This window comes from Artemia sp. Qi Xiang Cuo, chromosome 3 (genome assembly GCF_049724085.1).
Source record: "Artemia sp. Qi Xiang Cuo chromosome 3, ASM4972408v1, whole genome shotgun sequence".
NCBI classification, from domain to species: domain Eukaryota; kingdom Metazoa; phylum Arthropoda; class Branchiopoda; order Anostraca; family Artemiidae; genus Artemia; species Artemia sp. Qi Xiang Cuo.
This window is the reverse complement of record NC_142796.1, coordinates 54,715,364-54,737,540: the sequence shown is the minus strand read 5'-3', so window position 1 is coordinate 54,737,540 and position 22,177 is coordinate 54,715,364. Positions and strand designations below refer to the sequence as shown.

The window sequence follows — 22,177 nt, the reverse complement described above, 5'->3', positions numbered from 1 at the left end:
GCAATACTAAAGAAAACTTTATTAAGACCTTCGTGATCCCAAATGGATATTCTAAAAGAAATTTCTAAGCAATCAATGAAAAAAAACTTCAACCTTGTGTTGCAAAATAACTTTCACTCAACATAGTTTCCAACTAGGAAAGTTTCCTGTAAAGACTCCAATTGTCTTCAGTGAGCCACTAAGTCCTAGAAGACTCGCAGCTGTCATATCGAACTATGACTACAGTGTTTTCACTTATTTATGTACTGTTTACCAGGGATGTGCAAAGGGAGGGGGGGGGGCTGTCCCCCTAAAATCCAAAACTTTCCCAAATTGTTTATTTTTTATTTTTTGGCCTATCTGAAAAATAGATATAGTACCGCGTAAGTGCCTGGTTTCCACCATTTATCTCGTTCACCGTCGGCAGGTGCAATGGGCGAATTTATGGTGCTATGGTGATGAGCTTCAGGTGCTATGGGCAGTATAAATGGATCATCCAAGCTCTTTTTGAACTGAAAGGAATTTTCAGTTTATGTCTGGCTTTTGTCGAATAGTAAATGAATATCTTTTGAACGAGTGAAGGTTTCTATGCTCAGTGTTATGGTTTAGGTTAGGGTTTCTATGCTTAGGGATAGCACACCGACATACGTCACCGAGTATGTTACTAAATCAATTAAAGTAAAAATAACGGCGCTAGATAAGTAATTTTTAAATGCATACCCATCGCGGCGAAGCTTTTGAGTAATTGAATCCACTTTTTTCTTAGTTTCAGCAAAGACCATGGTCTTATTCAAGTCATTAGACATCATCTCTTCAATAAGCTGAGCTAACCTAAAAGAAAATCGAAAATATAATTGGCCATATTCCAGCTTAGCAACGTCACACAGAACAGTGGTGTCAATTGTTAGGTGGGGGCATGTGCCTCCTAGATCCTCCCAGCCCAAAATTTTGATATTTTCATTGAAAAATCCCTTTTCAGGCATTTTCAACGAAAACAAGAAAAAAGAAAAAAATTCCCATCCCCATAGATTTTCGTGAATTGACACCCCCTGATACAGCATAATTTCACCTTGACTAATACTAATCCCTCCTTCCTCATCATTAGCAAGTTACAATAATTTTTAAAATGAATCTACATGACATTTTTAATTACGACATTTTTAACTGGAGAAATTACAACATGTTATGACTAATGTCATTGAAGAAATTACAAAAAAACGTTGTGACTAAACACAGAAACACACTAAACATAGTGGCACCTACATATTTTCTAATGAAAACGGGGGTGGAGAGACTGCAAAATATTTTAAGGTAAGGTATATGGTTGGAAAGAGGTTCTGCTTTAGCAGAAAACCATAATCTAGTATTCAAATTTGTAGGTTCCGGGTAATAGCAGTCTATCTTAGATTCATTATCTTATTCGTTTATTACACTATTTTCTTATTCACTATCTTAAATAAGGTGTGAAATTTTATTTCTTATTATTTTGATATTTTCTATTATTTTTTCCATCTTAATATTTTATAATATGATTAGAGGCACTCACAGATTTCCTAACTGAGAAGGGAGAGGGAAAGGAAGTAAAAAATCTTGCACAGGGGCTAGGGTTTGAAAACAAATTTTTGTCTTAGCAGAAAAGCATAATCTGGTAAACAATTCTGCACTTTTTGTGTATTTTAAATCAATATTACGTTCATTATCTTATTTGTTTATTACCCCATTTTCTTATTAACTATTTGACATGGAGTATGAAATTTATTTCTTAGTATTTCGTTATTCTAATTTTCTATTATTATCTGCATCTTGTTATTTTATAATATGACCAGAGACACTCGCAGATTTCCTAGCTGAGAGAGGAGAGAGAAAGAAAGCAAAAGTCTTGGGCAGGGACTAGAATTTTTTTTTTTTTTTTTTTTTTTTTTTTTTTTTTTTTTTTTTTTTTTTTTTATAGCAGAAAAGCATAATGTGGCAAACAATTCTGTTCTTTTTGTGTATTTTAAATCAATATTAGATTAATTATCTTATTTGTTTATTGTCTTATTGCCTTATCCACTGTTCGATATAAATTGTGGATATTTGCTTCTTACTGTTTTGTTATTCTAATATATTATTGCTGTTTACTTCTTATTATTTTATAATTTGACCAAAGGCCTCAACAGATTTTCTAACTAAAAGGGGGAAAGCGGAACGAGGCAGTGCAAAAGATTTTAGGTAAGGTCTATGGTTTGAAGAAAGTTTGTTTTTTAGAAGAAAAACATAATCTGGTATACAATTTTGCATTTTTTGTGCATTTTCATTCGATTTTAGATTCATAATCTTATAAGTTGGTTAACATATTTTCTTATTCAGTGTTTGCTGCAAAAAGTTAAATTACAGCTTCTGGTGATGATGAAAACATCAGGATTCAAATTACTTTGTTAATAGCGCTAATCTCATATTATTGGCATCAATTTAGCAATGAACATGCACCTAGCATAAATACTACTACTACTGACGTTATACACATCAACTACATATTTTTAAATACATTGAAACATTATAAATAAATAGGAAGAGAGAAGTGTTATCATTTAAAATCTTCGAAAACAAAGCTTCTGGTAGCACTCACCAACCTAACCCATGAGGAAATTTTCTCGTGAGGCTCATGATGCGCCGCCTCACCTTTTCCACTCTTGTTCCGGTAAGAGTGTGAATGTAATATTTTATGCTATACAGAAAAAGATTGTACAAATAAGAGGGGCACAATTACCCCCCTCCCCTCACATCACCAATAATAACGGTACAGACCAAAATTATTCGCGGGACTCAAGAAGTATTAGATATCAATTTCTACGTCCCCGCCTCTCCCCCAAGACTCATTGTATATTTATCTGAAAGCTCAATGTCAGTTAGGATATTTGAGGATTTACATATAAATAATATATGTTATTACATATTTGAGGCATCTGTCCCCCCAGCCTACCAAATGACCTACCTACCCTCCTTCATAATAGTTGATGCGCACTTAAACACCACTGTATATAATTTTATGAAATACGAAGCAAATTAATTTATTTAAATGAAGCTTTAAAACAAATGTCAGAAACATTTCTCTGCAAAAATAAGAGAGATATCCTCACCCCCAGCACCCTTTACCCGGCTCAATCTAAATGAAGGGAGATGAGATTAATTTCTGCCTCCCTACCATTATCTATATTCATCTGAAGGATCATGGAAATAGAAAGTTATTTGGGCATTAAAACAGGCTCTAAAAAGGCGTCTCTCCCCCCCCCCCCGCCTACATAATGACCCACCACCCCTCCTTCATAATAGCTGATGCGCGATTATACATCACTAAGCATATTTTCATAAAAATCGAGTGTATCAACTTCGTTAAATCAAGCATTAAGATAAATGTCCATATTAACCATTTATCTTTTATGAACCATGTGACTTTTCAGGAATGAATGCGCCACCGTGCGACATTGCTCCATCTGAAACTGGGAAGCAACCGAGCTTTACTTTTATGATACTTTTTTATACTTTAAAGACGATTGACTATCTCAGAAATGTCAATCAATAGCAAATTGGTCCTCTGCGGGGCAAAATCGTATTTTAGTGCAAGAAAGTGAAATTTCATATTTATTTACCCAGAATAACAAAATTTAAGAATCATTATGATACGTTCAAATCAACTTGGCGTTTTTTAACGTTAAATTTTCCAAAGCATCTCTTAACTACCTCTCAGTCAAAACCAATTCTACTTACGTCTCTACTATGATCAATGGAATAACCACAAAGAACTATATGTTACTGTGAATGTCCAAAATCTGGTTAATTTCGACATTAACCAGTGAATGTCCGAAATTCTTTTTTCTCTGCTTGGATTCAAATGGCTCTGCGAATCAGCTTTTTCTGTCTTGTGCAAGTTATGATGGTAAAAGTTAGTCAGATTAGATTGGGCTAAATTAGGTTATAAATCTCAGAAATGGGTTTAAAACCTAATCTAACCCAACCTAACCTAACCCTTTCAAACCTTGCATAAAACTGAAAAGTTGACTGGCAACACTGACTAAATCCAAGGAGAAAAATGGTATTTCGGACATTCACCAATGAATGTCGGCATTCACCAATTTCGGACATTCACGATAACATATACACATACTTTCGATCCTTTTCGTACTCAGAGCACACATCGACAATTTGGAGAATATTGTGGTTGGCCGCCAAAGTCAATGATCCAACATTCAACATGATATAATCAGTCAAAAATTCTTCAGCCAAAGTCCTAACTTCTTTAGGCCAAGTAGCAGACCACATGAGAGTTTGTCGGTCCGGCTGAAACGAAAAAAGAAAATCTGGATACAAAAGTTGAATCTGACAGAAATTGAATTTAAAACAACTTTGAAAAAATACCAAAGAACGGACAATGCACATGAACATAAGAGATTATAAGAGCATTTTGGAGAGGGCATTGACTCTAATTCCTCACTCTGGGTCCAGGGGCATCAATTGAGGGAAAGACGAGGCAGAAAAGAGGTGGTTGCCACATAGACTTGGAAAAAGCCTTTTGTAGCATCTTCATAAAATTAGAAAAAAAACCTCCTCCCCCCACCTGAATTTTTGTGAATTAGCACCGCTATCTGGGTTCGTATCTGAATGAAGGACAAATGGGGCTTCGTTACAAAAATGTATTCATTTACGTTGCATTTAATATATTCTTAAATTTAAGGAGATCATATGTAGCGCAATAGCGCTGCCTAAGTAAAGAGCGATATGGGCACAATGTATTTTTTATTTATTTTTGGTCTTAGGCCAGGGCACCTCGTATCGAATGACTTGTCGTAGAAACTTCGAAAAGGCCCCATTTGATTGGAAATTGAAACGGCTAGTGCCCTTTTTAATAGTCAAAAGTGATTGGAGGACAACTAACTAATTTCCCACGCTCACCATTTCCCCAAAAGAATTCAATCAAAATTTTGTGATAGCCATTTTGTTCAACGTAGTTGAAAGGTCCGAAAATTATGAATTTGAAAATGACAAAACCCCCCACCGCCCTCAGTGCAAGGGTTGTGACTTATGCCCTGGGGGCATTTAAGGTTTATACAGAAAGGGTGATCGTATGAACTTCTGAGGGGGCTTATTGGATTGCTTATCAAAAGTTTTAGTGCCCTTTTTGAGATTCAGAGTGAACGGAGGGTGGATATCTCCCTCCCCCACACACACACCTCGTATTTTCCCGAAATGCATCTGATAGAGATTTTGAAATGACCATTTGTTGTCGTAGAAACTTCTAAAAAGGCTCATTCGATTGAAAATTGAAAGGGCTAGTGCCCTTTTTAATAGTCAATGGTGATTGGAGGGCAACTAACCCCCCTCCCACGCCCACCATTTCTCCAAACATATCCAATCAAAATTTTGAGATAGCCATTTTGTTCAACGTAATTGAAAGGTCCGGAAATTATGTCTTTGAGGATGAAAACCCTCCCCCCACAGCCCTCGGAGCAAGGGTTATAAGTTATGCCCTTGAGGCACATTAGGTACATATAGTAAGGGTGATCGTAAAAACACTGGAATGGGCTCATTGGAATGGAAATCAGATATTCTAGTGCCCTCTTTAAGATCCAGAGTCATCAGAGGGTCGATACTCCCCCCCCAAACCTTGTATTTACCCGAAATGAATCTGATAGAACTTTTGAGACGGCCATTTGTAGTCGTAGAAACTTTGAAAAGAGCTCATTCAATTGAAAATTGAAAGGGCTAGTGCTAATTTTAACAGTCGAAAGTGATTGGATGGCAACCACCCCCCCCCCACCAAAGCCCACCTTTTCCTCAAACAAATCCAATCAAAGTTTTGAGATAGCCATTTTGTTCAAAATAGTTGAAAGGTCCAGAAATTATGTCTTTGAGGATGACAAACCCCTTCTACAGCCTTCAGGGCAAGGGTTGTAAGTTATGCCCCGGCCGCATATAAGGCATATATAGAAAGGGTGATCATATAACCTTTGGAGGGGGCGAATTGGATTGATAATCAGAAGTTCTAGGGCTCTTTTTAAGATTCAGAGTGATCGGAGGGTGGATACCCCCCACTACATTGTATGTTCCGGAAATATATCTTCTTTCAATTTTTAGGCTGCCATTTACTGTCAAAAGAACTTCGAAAACGGCTCATTCGGCTGAGAGTCGAAAGGGCCAGTGCCTTTTTTAATAGTCGAAAGTGATTGGTAGGCAACTAACCCCCCTCCCACACCCATCATTTCCCCAAACAAATCCAATGAAAATTTTGAGATAGTCATTTTGTTCAACGTAATTGAAAGGTCCGGAAATTATGCCTTTAAGAATGGTAACCCAACCACAGCTCTCAGGATAAGAGCTGTAAACTATGCCCTGGGGGCCTATAAGGTATAAATAGAAAGGGCGATCGTATAAACTTCGGAGGGGCTCATTGGATTCGTAATCAGAAGTTCTAGTGCCCTTTTTAAGACTAAGAGTGATCAGAGGGTGGATACCCCATCCCCACCCCTCGTATTTTCCCGAAATGCATCTGATAGAAATTTTTAGATGGCCATTTCTTGCCGTAGAAACTTCGAAAACAGCTCATTCGAATGGAAATTGAAAAAGCCAGTGCCCTTTTTAATAGTCGAAAGTGATTGGACGGCAACTATCCCCCTCCCCTCGCCCACCATTTCTCAAAACATATACAATAAAATTTTGAGACAGTCATTTTTTCAACGTAATTGAAAGGACCGGAAATGACGTGTTTGAGTATTTGAGTACCTCGTATTTTTCCTTAATGCATCTGATAGAAATTTTCAGATGGCCATTTGTTGTCGCAGAAACTTTGAAAAAGACCTATTCGATTGGAAATTGAATGCTAATGCCCTTTAAGTATAGTTGAAAGGTTTTTTCTCAATGTAGTTGAAAGGTCTGGAAATTATGTCTTTGACAGCCCCCGTACCTTCTCAAGACCAAAACATAATTTGCACTTTACAGAAAAAAAGTGGCTGTGGATTGTCAGTTTAGTATACATATACTGATATATATTCCTTAAAGTTTCAATAATTTTTAATTTATCAAATTTTGAAAAGTTAAAACATTTGAACGTATTTTGTTTATTTAAATCATACGATAAATAACCAAGTCAAGCTCAAAACAAACCAAAATTAACGTGATAAGGGCTGACAACCCTCATGCTTTCTCAAGACCAGAACATAATTTGTACTTTACTGCAAACATAATACATTTAAAATGTTTTCACTTTGTTTTTACTTTTTTACAATGCTTTTACTGGATACATGCAGGGGGAAGTCCTCCCCCTTGCACTCTAATTACAGCGCGAGTGTCTGGTGCCCTTTTTTAAGTCTAACAAGATATTGGAGGGCAAGCAGCCCTTCTCTCAAGCCCATTCATTTTCCAAACGCATCCAGTCAAAATTTTGAAGCAGCCATTTTGTTCAGCATAGTAGAAGGGTCCAGCTGCTATGTCTTTAGGGATATTAGGCATGCCAACCCCCCATAATCAGGCAATAGGCCTATTATGCTTTAAAAATATATCAAAAGGTATTGTGTTAAATGGTTGCCAATAAGACACCTCAGCAATATATCGAGAACGATTGGGGGTATTAAATTGAAACTTTTGGGGATACTACTATTACTACTTCTGCTCTTATAATTTAAATAAATAAATAGAGTGGAAATGTATCGAGGTTGTCAAAGAGCATAGATAGAATCTTTTGGGAATGATATCAAGTTTTATTTTTTCAGGTCACCTTCAGAAGCTATAAAATTAAATTAAAAATAATGTTTATGTCGGGATTAAAAATTGTTGATAAAGTTTTTCCAACATACAAATAGCAACCCATACTATAAATTATTATAGAAAAAAACTGAAAATATATAAAATATTATTTTTCCATGAAAAAGACTATGTTAATAAAAAACGAACATAAATTAATTTAAAAAACTTTTTCCACAAGACTAATTTTTCAAAGAAAAGTAAAGAGCTCCATTAAGCCAAGAATGAGCAAAAATAAAGTCAAATAATCTTCCAAGCGTAAAACTAATAAGAGTGGAAATGTATCGAGGTTGTCAAAGAGCATAGATAGAATCTTTTGGGAATGATATCAAGTTTTATTTTTTCAGGTCAACTTCAGAAGCTATAAAATAAAATTAAAAATAATGTTTGTGTCAGGATTAAAAATTGTTGAAAAAGTATCTCCAACATACAAATAACAACCCATACTATAGATTCTTAAATAAGAAAACTGAAAAGATATACAATATTTTTTCCCGTGAAAAATACTAGGTCAATAAAAAACAAACATTAATTAATTTAAAAACTTTTCCAGAAGACAAATTTTTCAAAGAAAAGTAAAGGGCTCCATTAAGCATGAGCAAAAATAAAGTCAAATAATCTTCTAAGCGTAAAACTACTACAAACCACAATCAATAGACAAATAAAACTCAAAACAAATAGAAATTACAATAAATAGCCAGGTCAAACTCAAAACAAGAAAAATTAACATTAGTAGGGCTGATAACCCCTGTGCCTTCTCAAGACCAGATCACAATCTGCGCTTTACTGAAAACAAAATACGTTTCAAATGTTTTCACCTTTCTTACTTTCATAAAGGAAGAATTATCAAAACCTTAACGAAGAATTGTCAGTATATGTCAATTTAACTGACAATTCATTTGTTTTTTGTTGTTGTTTTTTTTTTCAGTAAAGCGCAACTTAACGAACAGCGTATTCTACTTAATACGAGATTACATTTTCTTCATTCAAAAGACAATTTTTTGGTTTACTGTGTTCTACAGCCATTCAAATAAAGATTTATCTGAAAAAGAAAAGAAAAAAGGAATCAAATAAAGTAATTGTGTTGGGTCTTGAATAACCCCCAACCCTTGGAATCAATTTAACTGTCCACCTTTCTATGTTAAAAAAAATTGGGGTGACTTTCGAATTGGTGTGATTTCCATTGAGAGTTAAAATCCAAGCTAAGCACCTTAAAAGTTCTGTCCTTCCGTTCATGTAAAAAAAAAAAACATTTTAGAAGGAAAGGACCAACTTGATGAGTTTTAAATTGTTCATAAAAATAAACAAAGAAGGGAAGGGGGGGGTGGATCAAGTTTTTTTCATAAATAAAATAATTTGAGGGTATAAACTAACCTGGCACACGCTGGTCTGAACTCAGATCACATATAGGTTTAATAGTAGGCTGTTTTCCATAAAAGCGACTCACAATGATGAATGCAAGAATCAAATATGAAATGAAATAAGTAATGTGACATCTAAGACATTTTCGTTCATCATGACACGCCACCTGGCGGCTTATAATGGCATAAAACGAAGCGATGAAAACGACAATATTTTGAAAAATGATCAATTTTCGCTCGTAGTGTCTTGTTTGGTTAAATTATACTCTTAATTAGACTGTTTTTTAACTACAAATTATCCTCTGAGCCACCAAAAGGCTTATAAATACCTGGCACATTCAGAGTTGAGTAGGACAGCCATAATTTCTGAAGGTGATGATTGAAAAGAAATAAATTGAAGATTTTGAAACAGGTGAAAGACAAATTAACATACACATGCAGTTCCGGGTCGTTATTAGCTTTCATTCTGACATGAATAAATAAAAAAAATAGGGCACTTTTCAGACCACACTACCTTTCAATCCACGCTTAAAACAAAATAAATATAGAAAAATGGGCATTGTAATTCAATAAGGCAGGAAGAAAATTACAAAAAAAAAACTTTATTATACTAATAACAATAAAATTCCAGACTTCTATTACTGGTAGTATGAAAAAGGGATTTTTCGTAATTTTTCCACAGTCTTATTGAAATATCATACCCGCTTTTCTGTATATTTCTTTCGTTTTAATCGTACCATAATAGACGTACATAGAGAATTTAAACATAATATTCATTGTCTAATTTGGACATTTTGGTGGCTCTGAGAATGCTTTGTTTAGGATTTGCTCCACTTTTGCCAATAATATTACAGAAACCTATTTCCACAAACTCATAACATGGGGCATACTTAGCGTTAAAAAGAGGTGAAATTTTCAAGCGCTCTCCAATCTCCCAAGCACGTTTGCATAAGTCACTGCTCTTTGTATTAGAAATAACTCAGCAAGTGTTTTAAGTTTTTGTGTTCACTTTTCTCCATGACAAATCTGGTCTCTTCTAGCTAAGTTATGAATACTTCCCACCAAACAGCAATAATCCTTCACACACTTAACGTTGTGGGTAAAGCGATTGGCTCTTTACAGCAAGGACTTTTTTTTATGGAGCCTTCTGGAAGAAATCTTGCTGAAACAATGTTCCCCGGGTTCTGCGCTATCCATTAAGGAGCCCACCACATTCACGCAGCTTATGAGTGTGTGAAATCTACGAAGCAGAAGGGCTATATTAGAGAATTTTTCTGTACGAGATCTATGAAGGCCGTAGTAATCTCATAGTCGAAGAGATGTTGGCTGATGATGGCATGCTTGTTGCTGCTTCCAGACTTATTTTTGAGCTTATAGATAAAGAAAAGAAAATTTTCCATACAATTATTGTGGTACCTCACATCCTTGGTTGGCTTTCATTAGGAACATTTCTGTTACCTTTGATAGTAAGCACTGCTGACGGATACTCGTTACTGACTTCTTCTGCTTTCCTACATTTTTTTTTCGGTGACTCAAAGACTTAAATAGGGCAACGGCTTTCTAAGTGTTCAGCAGATCAAACAACATGAAGTTAAATTTTTCACTCCCTACGCGCTCTTGCGCTGGGCGGATTTGGTACTTCTCCGAAAAAGCTCACTCAATTTCGAACACTAGGTTGCTGGTTCAGACGTTCAGTGTGATCTTCATTGTCAAAATTCTTTCTACATGTTTTGTGCTGCTTAGTATTGATCATTGACAGAATCAAGATTTGGCCAAATGGTGAATTGATCTCACTGTTCCACTGCAGGTCCCTTGAATGTTTTCCGATTGATTCTTGCTAAATCTTCTGTTGGTTTTTCATAAAGCAGACACCTCGATCAGTAAACATTGTGACAGCTGGTTTGGTCTATACAGATCTTAACAAGAATTGGTTCAAAAGCTACACTTCATCACGAACATTAAAGCTTAGGAAACAAGACAAGAACTTTAGTAAACACCAATCGTTAATATAATAAAATCTTGCGAACTTTAGTTACCATCACAGTTACATCACAGTCGATTAAAAAGACTTAGGTAAGTGAAGCACCTGAAAGCTGTGTTAGCTACTCTTTGGAAGACATCCTCAGAGCTTACGAATTAATATGAGGCTCGAAGGCCACTGGCTAAAGTCGGCAAACGAGAGACAAGATGTGCTCATAGCAATAATTTTACTTTTCCAGAAGTTGCCATCATTTAGCTTTCTTGTGGTTTTGGTCGAATTTCTAAAAGGATCGATGTCCGCTTCACACTGGACGCATAAACTGATGAATATTTTGGGTAATTCTCTGATTGCAAAATTTCTTTTATTAAATATTTAATTTTAAATATGAAAAAGTTGCAGTATGAGGGGAGAAAATATAAGTATGTTTTCGATGTGAAGCGACCTTGAAGCGTAGCCCCATTGTAAGAAAACACTAGGAAAGCCTACGTCAGCCCTATTTTTGGTAATTTTGTATTATGCATAGTCTCATCTTGCCTAATGCTTTAAAAAGCTCGTATGATGCGTAAAAGTTTAAGTTTTGCACATAAATACAACAAGTGAAACATAGCTTCTTCAGGCATAACAAAAATAGTTAAAAAGCAAAAATTTTTTGGATAATGAAAAATAGAATTTGTTAAAAATAACAACTACGTGTCCATGGTAATTTATCTATCCCCTGATTCAAAATTTTTATTTTATTTAATTTTTAATCACCAGCTCCAAAAATTAGGTCTGCAACAATATGTTTTTCTAGTTTTTTTACGGAGAGAAAGACATAAGGCTGCTAAAACGGCCTTAAAAAAGAAAATACTGTGTGATTCACCAAAAAAAAACCTTTTGTCTAATGAGATAAAATTTGCATGTCAACAACAGACTTTCCTGGGAAAATTTCAAGATTTGTGTCAATCTTTTATTTAAAGTCGCAAATATTCCTACAATTTTAGAAAATAGATGTTTAACTGATATTGACTAATAGAAAAAATAAAAACATTCAAATAATTTATTAAAAATAACAACTCCATGTTCATGGTAATTTTTCTATCACCTGATTGCATTTTATTTCTTTTTAATAATCAACTCCATAAATTAGGATTGTCCTACATATCTGTCAATATGCGAGGCATTCTTAGCCTGTTGGAGGCTCAGAAGATAATGTCTAGCTGAGAGAACAATTAAATAAGGCGTGTTATGCGGTCTAACAAGAAGACCCCGACGACGTGCCAATGAAAGCCACGCCAGCGTGGAGAAAAATTTCGGCGGCGTGCTTCCGGTACTATCGGCGCGAAGGCGCGGCACTGGTTTGTCTAATGTTTTTGCAGTGACTTGTTGATTTTGATGTGCTAAGTTTGCTAAGTAACTTTGTCAAAGTCTATTGATATTGATTTCTAACCATAAAATGGGAATAAGAACTTAAAGACAGAGTGGGTTATGGCATATTTAAAGAAGAGGGAGAGCCAGGCCCTCCCCCCAGAAATTTTGCAATATTTTCTTAAAGAGCTTATTCTCTCACTTCCAGCAGTCCTCTTGATTCTTGCAGCATAGTTTGATAATTTATTTGAAGTTGGTCACATCAATAAAAAAAATTCCCTTTTACTGATCTATTTTGCTTTTAAATATCTGTTAAGATTATCCATTTTTAAGATCAATCCACGTCATGAGCCGTTTGTCATTTCCCCGGTCTTTTCACCCCTGTGCTCTAGTTTCAAGTGTATTCCATTGCAAAACTTTGTTTTTCTTTATATATTTTAAATTTGGGATTCAGGATTATCAGTTTCCTTCTTTAAAGTGACTCATATGGCGCAAAGTGGCAAAATACTTGGAATTTCGAAGATTACAAAGAGTAATTTTCAGTAATAAAACATCTTCCTTCACACAACGACCTCACTATGTCATGTACTAACAAAACATTTGAACTGCTTGGATCTATGATGGTATTGGAAAAGCCACAACAGTTTTGACTTGTTTCGAATTGTATATACTGAAAATTGGGTGGTAATACTTCAATCGTTGTTTTTTTATTATTATTTTTTTAACGATACAAACTTTAGCTCAAATCAACGATTCAAAATTTAGGATATTTCTAAGAAGCCGTGAGTTGAAAGTATATTCCTCTGTTCTAATTTGGCGAAAAAAGACGAAAAAAAAAATGTCAGACCAATCTAAAAGCAGTAAATTCGGTAAGCAAATAACTTATTTTAGGTCCGAAACAGATTTTAATTTTGATTCTTGTTTTGCAACGCAGGCAAATACTGAAGGAGAACAACCCCTACTAGTGGCAAGGTAAGTGATACATATACGAATTCAGTGTATATTGTCTGAAGTGACACCCAATCTCAAAACCGTTTGGTGTGCTGTCCCCCCTCCTTTACGATGCCGTTGAATGCTAGGAAGGAGACAGAAAGCAGCATCCACTTGCTTTTACATGCATTACGGCTTCCGTTATTCAAATTTTCGCCTTGTTAAGGCCTCCAAACTGTGTCTAATTTGAATACTATAACGTATTTGCAAGACATTGTTGTTTTCTTTTTCTTCCTCTTCCCCCAAACGAACTGAGTCCATAGCTTCTTCTGTGTTCTGCTGCACGAAGAACAAAAACTTCTTCACTTTCGTCACACACTGGATTGAAAGGTGTGACACTCTAATTATTGGGTTTTATTAAATACAACGACATGAAAGCCCAAACATGAAAGGAAGCGAACACTACTCTTTAATGAAAAGCGAAAGATTAAAAGTCTGAAAAAACTCTTGATCTAAAAGATTTTTGAGTGCTGTTGCTTGTGTCACGTTTTCCTCCAATTTACGTGCGTCATTATACAGTAAATACCCAGGGAGTTCTAAAGAGGTTTATCAGACTCGTCTATTTATTTAAATTTGAACAATACGTCACACGGAGTGCTTCGAATAGATTTGAAACTACATCCTGATAAGACAAATTTGAAATTCCTACCAAGTCCAATTTAAAATATCTGAATTCCAGTCAAAATGTCAACACGATAGCTCTTTTCTAGCGCTATAAAGTTTTCAGCCGCAATTTAAATCATTGAAATTGTTATTGCCTCAGAAAGAGAAATCGGTCAAACCAGTGCAGGCCAGGGACTAATACTTCTTCTCAAGTCTACATGAAGCGCTTAAGCCAGCTTCTAACTAGACAGCAAGAAGGCCCTTGCACCTACAGTTGAATGGAGGCTTTGTGCAATCCTGGACCCATCTTGATTACTACATGGTTTTCCACAATAAGAGTCGACATCCTGCACAAGCAATATCAGGTCTATTACCCCCGACCTATATATCCATGCCTACAAATGTTATACTATAATGGTTGAGGAAATTTTTTCCGAATGACCCCAAAACAAATGCTACGAGCTTTCTGCGGAGGATACAAATTTGTTTTCAGCGCAAAAGATGGGTAGGTCAGTTGCTATGGCTTCTTTGAAATTGTACAAGTTATTGAGATTCATATTGCAATCAGACTTTTCGAATTCCTTTCCTCTGGGCTGAATTGCTCAACACGAGTTCCTTTGATTCCAGTAACGATGAGCATAAATAATTTCTCAAGACTACATTTCAATTTCCGCCGGGTTGAAAACGACAAGGGATCCGACAACCAAACACTGTCTCTTGAAAGACTGTTCAATTATCAAACAGGTTAAAAGAGATACGGAAAATCTAGATATGAAAATGTCAATTCAAGATGCACAAATGTGCATTTTGTTCGAACACTTGACATAAAGCAGTATATGAAATAACAACCCACATCGTGGGGAAAGAAATACTCAATCTATGCAGCAGTGCTGGAAGAGTTCTTATTTTTGACGTGGACAACGTACCTTGAATTATTTTGTGAATAACCCTCCACCCCCACCCCCCTTGCTGTAGAACAGACAAACTTGCTGTGAATATATATATACAAAAAATTAAGCAAGAAAAACAGGTTTTAATTTTTATAAATCAGTGAATACAATAAAATAAACACTTAATTAAACAAAAATACTCCGAATATTTCGGCCCCATGTCCGGGTCCCTTTCTCAACGGAAAAAAAGAAGAAAAAAGAAGAAAAAAATGAAACAAAAAATGTTCTTTTTAAAAACCTTAACTTACATCAAAATAAAAACATACTAAACACATAAAAAAATAAAATAAATAGGAGTTTTGTTTAATATGTGAGTTTTGTTTCCTATTTATATATATTTTTTCTTTTGTTGTTTTTTTTTTTCTCTATGTGTTTAGTATGTTTTTATTTTGATGTAAGTTAAGGTTTTTAAAAAGAACCTTTTTTGTTTCATTTTTTTCTTTTCTTTTTTTTCCATTGAGAAATGCTCCCGGACGTGGGGCCGAAATATTCAGAGTATTTTTTGTTTAATTAAGTGTTTATTTTATTGTATTTACTGCTTTATAAAAATTAAAACCCGTTTTTTCTTGCTTAATTTTTCGTAAATGGAAAAGTAGTGTGGTCTAAGAAATTATTTATATATATATACATATATGGATCAAGACATTTTTGTTCTCAATCATGGATTTTTGGTTATGCTGCAATGCAACTAATTAATTTTGATATATAATATAACAATCGTCTAACTTATCATCCCACTTATTAAAATTACACTAATTGAAAACAAAAAGTAGACAAAAAGCTTGAGAAGGAGAAGGAGGGGAGCATATATACTTGTGAGAGACAGTAGTTGACATATTGGACCTAACCTTTAAAGCTACTAGTTAATCTTTGACGATGGTACAGCCTTTCCTGTTTGCGGATTAAGGCACGCAAACACGGACCAGTAAGGTCCACAGAAAATTTCGGCTCGAAAATTTGACCTTGTTGAAGAAATTTTGCTTTAACCTCACTCCAAAATGAGTATCTAAGGATTTGAAGTATCAGATATACATAAATATTTGAATTACCTTGACTATGTAACACGAGATGGCGTTGGTTATTTATTATTTTTCCTTTCAGAAACGATATTGGGTAGCCTCTCACAGTCATTTTGCACTTCATGGCCTAGATAGCGCTGGAGTTTTCTAATCGAAAATATAGGGAGATGATGGCTGATACACATTCAAAATAAATCTGTTGCTTCAATCTCCTCATAAATGGGTATATTTCATATAAAACATCACAGAAAAATGAAGTACTCTTCAGCTCTAAGTTATATTGGGTCCTAATCTCATCACTTTTGTTCCATTAGCCTTGGGGCTAATATTGTTTGTGAAAATATTTTGCCAAGTGTCACTCTTAGAAAGCATTTCAACTACTTTCAGTTTTAACTTTGTTTAGCGTCAAAGCCCTTGATTCACTTTGAAACATGTACTTTCTCAAACATACTCCATAAAAATAAGTGTAACTTACCATACCGCTTATTAGAATAATACTAAATAAAAAAAAAGTATGCTTACTCGAATTTGTTCAATAATTTTTCTGATTTGAGGCTCAAATCCCATATCTAACATCCGGTCAGCTTCATCTAAAACCAAGTAAGTACACCGTCTCAAGTTAGTTGCACCGGTTTGTAAAAAATCAATCAACCTTCCTGGAGTGGCAATGCAAATCTCAACACCGCGACTCAAGTCTCTTTGCTGGAAATAAATAAATAAAAATTAACATAATCTTCTAGCCTGAAAATAAAATGTAGCATAACTTAACAATCGTGTTGGCACTCCAAATTTCCAAAATGGCGTAACTCATTAATGATTTTCTGTAAAAAAAAAAAAAAAAAAAAAAAAAAAAAAAAAAATCATACTATATCTTCCTCCAACTAAGATATCTTAATAGAGTGTTCAGGACTTATCATCCGTATAAAATAAAGTTAAAAAAAACTCCTCATAGTACAACAATTGTTCTTCTTGCCATAGGCACAGCTTTCAAATGTCATTATTAAGAAAGGAGTAAAAGTTAGGCTCCAATTTCTAGAGCAAGTAGAACAAATAAGACTTAGGAGGAATTCCATATGTAGTTCCCCAGCCTCAGCCCGAAACGATACTGAAATTACAGACAGAAATGCCTCCAAACAGTGAATATGAGTACTTTAGGACCCCTGGGTAGATACTATTTTTTAACTCTATATTTTTCTATTTATTGCCCTGAAATTATTTTAGTAATGGTGCCAGAGAACAGTTTTAACTTCAAATGGTGCCTGCTTGATTGCCTGGTTGGACAGAGATTTCCGCTGCAAAGCAGGAACATAGTTAGAAGAAACGAAAGCTCGGCGGAACAACTTCTGAATGTCCTCTCTAAAATAGACTATAAACCCTACTTTATCTCACAATATGTAGGTTCTGGCCCAAGGACAGACCGTCTTTTTTAATGTACTAAGAAGAGTAAAATTAAAATTCTATCTTTTGGACTGGTTAATTGGAAACTTACGGAATATCTTAAAAAAAATAGGAAAAAATAGGAGTTCAATTTTTTAATAAAAAAGACCTCAATATGCAGTTATACGGATCAAAAACAATGATATATATACAAAATAAAATAATTACATGTTGTTTATTGCACTTATTTTTTTCAATCAAATACTGGAAATAATTCTTCTTGACCTCCAAGGTTCCGGTTCGGAATAAAGCTAACTAATCCTAACCTAGGAGGTCAAGAATAATTGCTTTTGGTATTGTATTTTTACGAGTCGGATAAACATTTCGGGGGGGGGGGGGGTCAAACCCCCACCCCTCTGGATACACCCTCTCCGAGGAATCTCCATTTTTCAGTTGTGTCTCACCCTTAAATGCATACCCCCTCCAGACTAGAATCTTGCGTACATACTTTGAAATTCTGGAAATTTTTACTTATATCAAAACTAGTTCAAAGCTGGATTAAGATACGTCACAAGGCTAAGATACGTCATAAGGCTGAAGATTAAGGTACGTCGTAAGGCTAAAATACTTCAAGCTAAAATCTTGCGTGCGAGCCTTATGGTGATTATGGAAATATTATTTATATAAGAACAAGTCCAAGCCCAAAGATATACCGTAACCGCAAGAGATCAATTTGATAAAAAATGTATTACCTATAAAATGAATAAATATATCATCCTAATTCAATGATGGATTGAGGACATAGAGCTTTCTTAACTAAGTCAGGGAAGGAAATTGGGAGAGGGAACAATTGTCCCCCGAAACTAAATCCCATATATTTTCAGGAATGGGTGCCCCTGAAATATACAAAGGAGGAAAAAATTATTTGAGCAATAGTCCAGTCCAAAATAGCAATACGTTGATTTAAATACTATCACTTTCTTGCTTTTGTCGTTCAAGGTTATATTGACCTATTCTGTTAATAGCATTAAGCAATGCGGTTAATTATGTAATCACTGCATACAAATTTGATTAACCCAATCACTTATCAGCACAGAACGGTTTCACTAAGAACCCACTTAATATTTTTGTCGTTATACTTCAACGCCATTTATTGCAAGTATTTTGTATTCAGTAACTGACGATTTTCAAAAATATTAAGAGGACTCTAAGACTTAAACGATTTTGTTGTTAAACGCCTTACACGGTCATGTCGATCAGTAGCAGTTCTTATCAAAACAAAAGATAAGGCAGCAAACATAAAATATTCACAGCCTTAGCCATAATCATACAACTTTATTTGCAAACTCGAAATAACACAAACAGTCAAACTAAAACTTAAAATATTTAAATCCAACTTTCTGAAAAAAAAAAAAAACAATTCAAGTTGAAATTAAAAAAGAACCTTTAAAAACAACAACGAAAAAATAATAATAATGAACTACAACAAATACATATGTTCAATTATTGACGAGTGAGTGTAGCATTAAAACCTTGATGAACGAGGGAAAGAAACTATTTGCGTAACGCATATGTCGTGCTGTTACCGGCTGAATGTTTGGAACTGGTTCAGCTACTTGTCGAGGGAGCTGTTGGCTCGAAGTGGGATATTGAGGGGGGAGGATTTCACGAAGCCATCGATTTGCCGAAATACCAACACCAAACTTAAAACAAATTCATCACGGCGTTTGCAAGATACCACTTTTAAGAATGTTAACTTAAAGAGGAATACAATGTTTGACTTACTTGAGGTCCTTTGGGAGCACCACCAAAAACACAAGTATTTCTTATTCTTGATGAGACCCCAAACTCCTTAGCAACTTGCTGAATTTGTTGGGCCAATTCTCTCGTTGGAGCCAAAACAAGGGCTATGGGTCCATCACCAGGTTCCAAATAAGCTTGGTTGTTTATATGAACAATAGCAGGTAATATGTACTAAAAGAAGAAATGAAACATTATTCTGAATGATTGATTGCTTCTAACTGAAGACTCACTAGCAAAACTAACAGTTTTGATTTGACAAAATCTTCCGAAAAAAAGAAGTAAGTATATAAAAGAATATGTTATTCTCAAGACACCCCTGACAACTCAAAAAACGGTGTTAAAATTTATGACAGAAATAAAACAGGAAAAATGTGTACAAAAGATGTCAAGCGTTGAACAGACCGAATGAAGAAGCGGATAATGGTAAATACTAGTGGTCAAAATTTGGAAAGAAAAATAGAAGGTTGAGTTAAGAAGAGGTGGCGGCGTTGGGTATGTTGTGCGTTATGCCCTTCCAACCCCCACGCCTGTATCAAGGGAATGAAAACTAGGGACTAAGGACAAACGAGTTATCCTCACAGTGGTTCATTAATTTGATAGTTTTGTGAAAACATTATTTCTATTGTTTAATAAAGAACTTGAACTAACTTACAGCCAAGGTTTTGCCAGATCCTGTCATTGCAATGCCAACTAGATCTCGCCCAGATAAAGCAATTGGCCAGCCTTGAGCTTGAATTGCCGTTGGCTCAGAATAGCCTTGACGCCTGCAAAAAAGTTAATACTCATTGGATTAAAGCTACTTAAAGATCAATGAATGGTACATTTAAGGCCCTTTGCTGACTGACTACACCTCTCCATCTACCTCCTTCATATGTTCAGGTATGATTTTCCAAAAGAAAATTCAGTAAAATTTGAATTCTTTGACGCTAGCAAAACTCCCTTAATACAACTAAAAAGCTTCTCATTTACAATTTCCAGCACCGGACGTAAAATGCCTACAGGGGAATAATATGCAATAAACCTCTTTTTAATTGCCAGCTACTCACTAAGCTATATAACTTCTATGCACTCCCAAATTTTTTATACCCGGCCCATTCTTGATGTACCTTTTCGGCAACGGAATTAAAGCCTCAGACGAATTTATTATCGGTATGCTAAATATCTTCTCGGCCTCCCCCCCCCCTTGGGCAAATAATCCTTGGGCTAATAGGAAATACGGTTTAATTGACCCAAATGCTGCCATCGGCAGATGCATTGCAGCTTACAATAGGGGAATAAATGGACACCCATTCATCATTGTATTTCAACGTGTTACAAATAAATTCAATTAAATTCAATTGCGAATTGTTATTGAATGTGAATTCTATGACCAAAATTGTGATCTTATCGTCGTGCTTTTGGGCAAAAAATTTTCTGTTTGTACAACTAAAATGCGTATAATATTTAACTATAAATAATTTTAGGTGCTAGAATATAATACTTGGAAACTAATAAAACATCAAAATTATCATTCAAAGTTCTGAATCCTATTAACTAGCCAAATAGCCTATCAGAGGGCGGACAAAAATAAAAAACGTTGAGTGCACTTTTTATAACAGTCAGAACCCCCCCCCCCAAAAAAAAAAATGTCAGAGAAAATTTTGTTTTCAACACTTTGACCTCTTTATGAAACTCGCATATTTCAAGCTTACCAAATCACAAGTTCGCTATAATTACCGGCTTAGCTTCAACTAGTTGCCGTTGAATGAACAATAGAGTCAATTACTAGGATTAGGCAGCATATCTTCTTCTTCAGCTCAGCGTTCTCTTAGCTGGTGCAATCCACTCCAAGGTCAGTTTGTATCTAACACTGAAACAATGAGGAAGCGACAAGCGGATAACGATTTATTTCGATACTTTCAAGGGAAAAGGCCCGCAATAGAAAGCGTGGATACCCGGCAACCAGAGCCAGAATGCGAATCTGAGAACAGGTACGTTAGGGTAAAAGACCAGTAGCCGACTGAGCAAAATTATGTAAAACTAAAACCCTCACATCCTGTTACCAAAGAGGAATTGAGAAGAATTGTATATATCAATGAATAGCTAAGAATCTAAGCTATGCAACAATATAGTTATTCTAGATGAAACGCTTGAAATTATTAGTTTATTGACTTACCTCTAAGAACCTCTTTTCGGAAATACCAATTATCCTATTTTAATGTATATATATCCTTTCAGCGTTTCAGGTTTTTTTACATATTAACAGAAAGCTGATTGTCTACTGATTCTAAAAATATAACTTTTATTTCTTGATATTTGTTCTATAAATCACAAATATTGAATATAATTTTTCCTTTTCAATTGCTTGTCAAAGCTGAGACCACATTTTGGATTTATGACGACAAATTGCTCCCACTGGGATGAACCAAGAGGGTGGTTGGCTGTGTCCGCCCCCTGAGCGGGCAGTTCCCTGAGCACCCTGAAGACGAATAAGAATTGTCTTTAACTATTCTGTAACTGTAATTAGGCTAATGCTAGTACAGGACATGTTTCTCAAGATGATAGTCGAATTGAACTTATTAGCAATAATAAAGAGAATGGCAGAACAATATATTTATCAATAAGAGCAATCTTTTTGTTTTCCAATGAAAATAGTTTTTTAAAGTGCATTCTTTAATGAAAAGTTTTTGTTTTTTAATGTAGATAGGAGGGTGAAAAAAAAAAGCATAACCACAGGCAGCCCTTTTGGGGAAGGATAGGGGTGCCCCATCTAGAAATCAAATATACTTTTTACAAATTTTTTATTGAAAATGTGAATTATCCCACTGGAAAAAGGTGAAAAACAACAAATTAGCTTTCCAACATATATATAAAAACTGACACTCCCCCCTTTTTTTTACACCAAATAGTTTTTGTACCGAGTTCGTTGATTTTGAATTGAAAATCAAGTATTTTGCAGTAGGCATCAAGACATGGCTAATTATAGTAAAAAAGCCAAGACAGATAGTCCGAGTA

General features: G+C 35.1%; 1 protein-coding gene across 1 annotated transcript in view; it reads right to left on the bottom strand.

Moving 5' to 3' along the window:
* Window positions 1-22,177, bottom strand: part of LOC148954292 (putative ATP-dependent RNA helicase DDX5) — a 109,999-nt gene that overhangs the window by 39,385 nt on the left and 48,437 nt on the right. The window contains exons 4-8 of the mRNA XM_089086182.1: window positions 19,836-19,947; window positions 19,166-19,354; window positions 16,526-16,705; window positions 4,124-4,296; window positions 700-810 (exon numbers count right to left, since the gene is read on the bottom strand). Of these exons, the coding sequence (XP_088942308.1) occupies window positions 700-810; window positions 4,124-4,296; window positions 16,526-16,705; window positions 19,166-19,354; window positions 19,836-19,947 (765 nt within the window). The remainder of the gene's footprint in view (window positions 1-699; window positions 811-4,123; window positions 4,297-16,525; window positions 16,706-19,165; window positions 19,355-19,835; window positions 19,948-22,177) is intronic.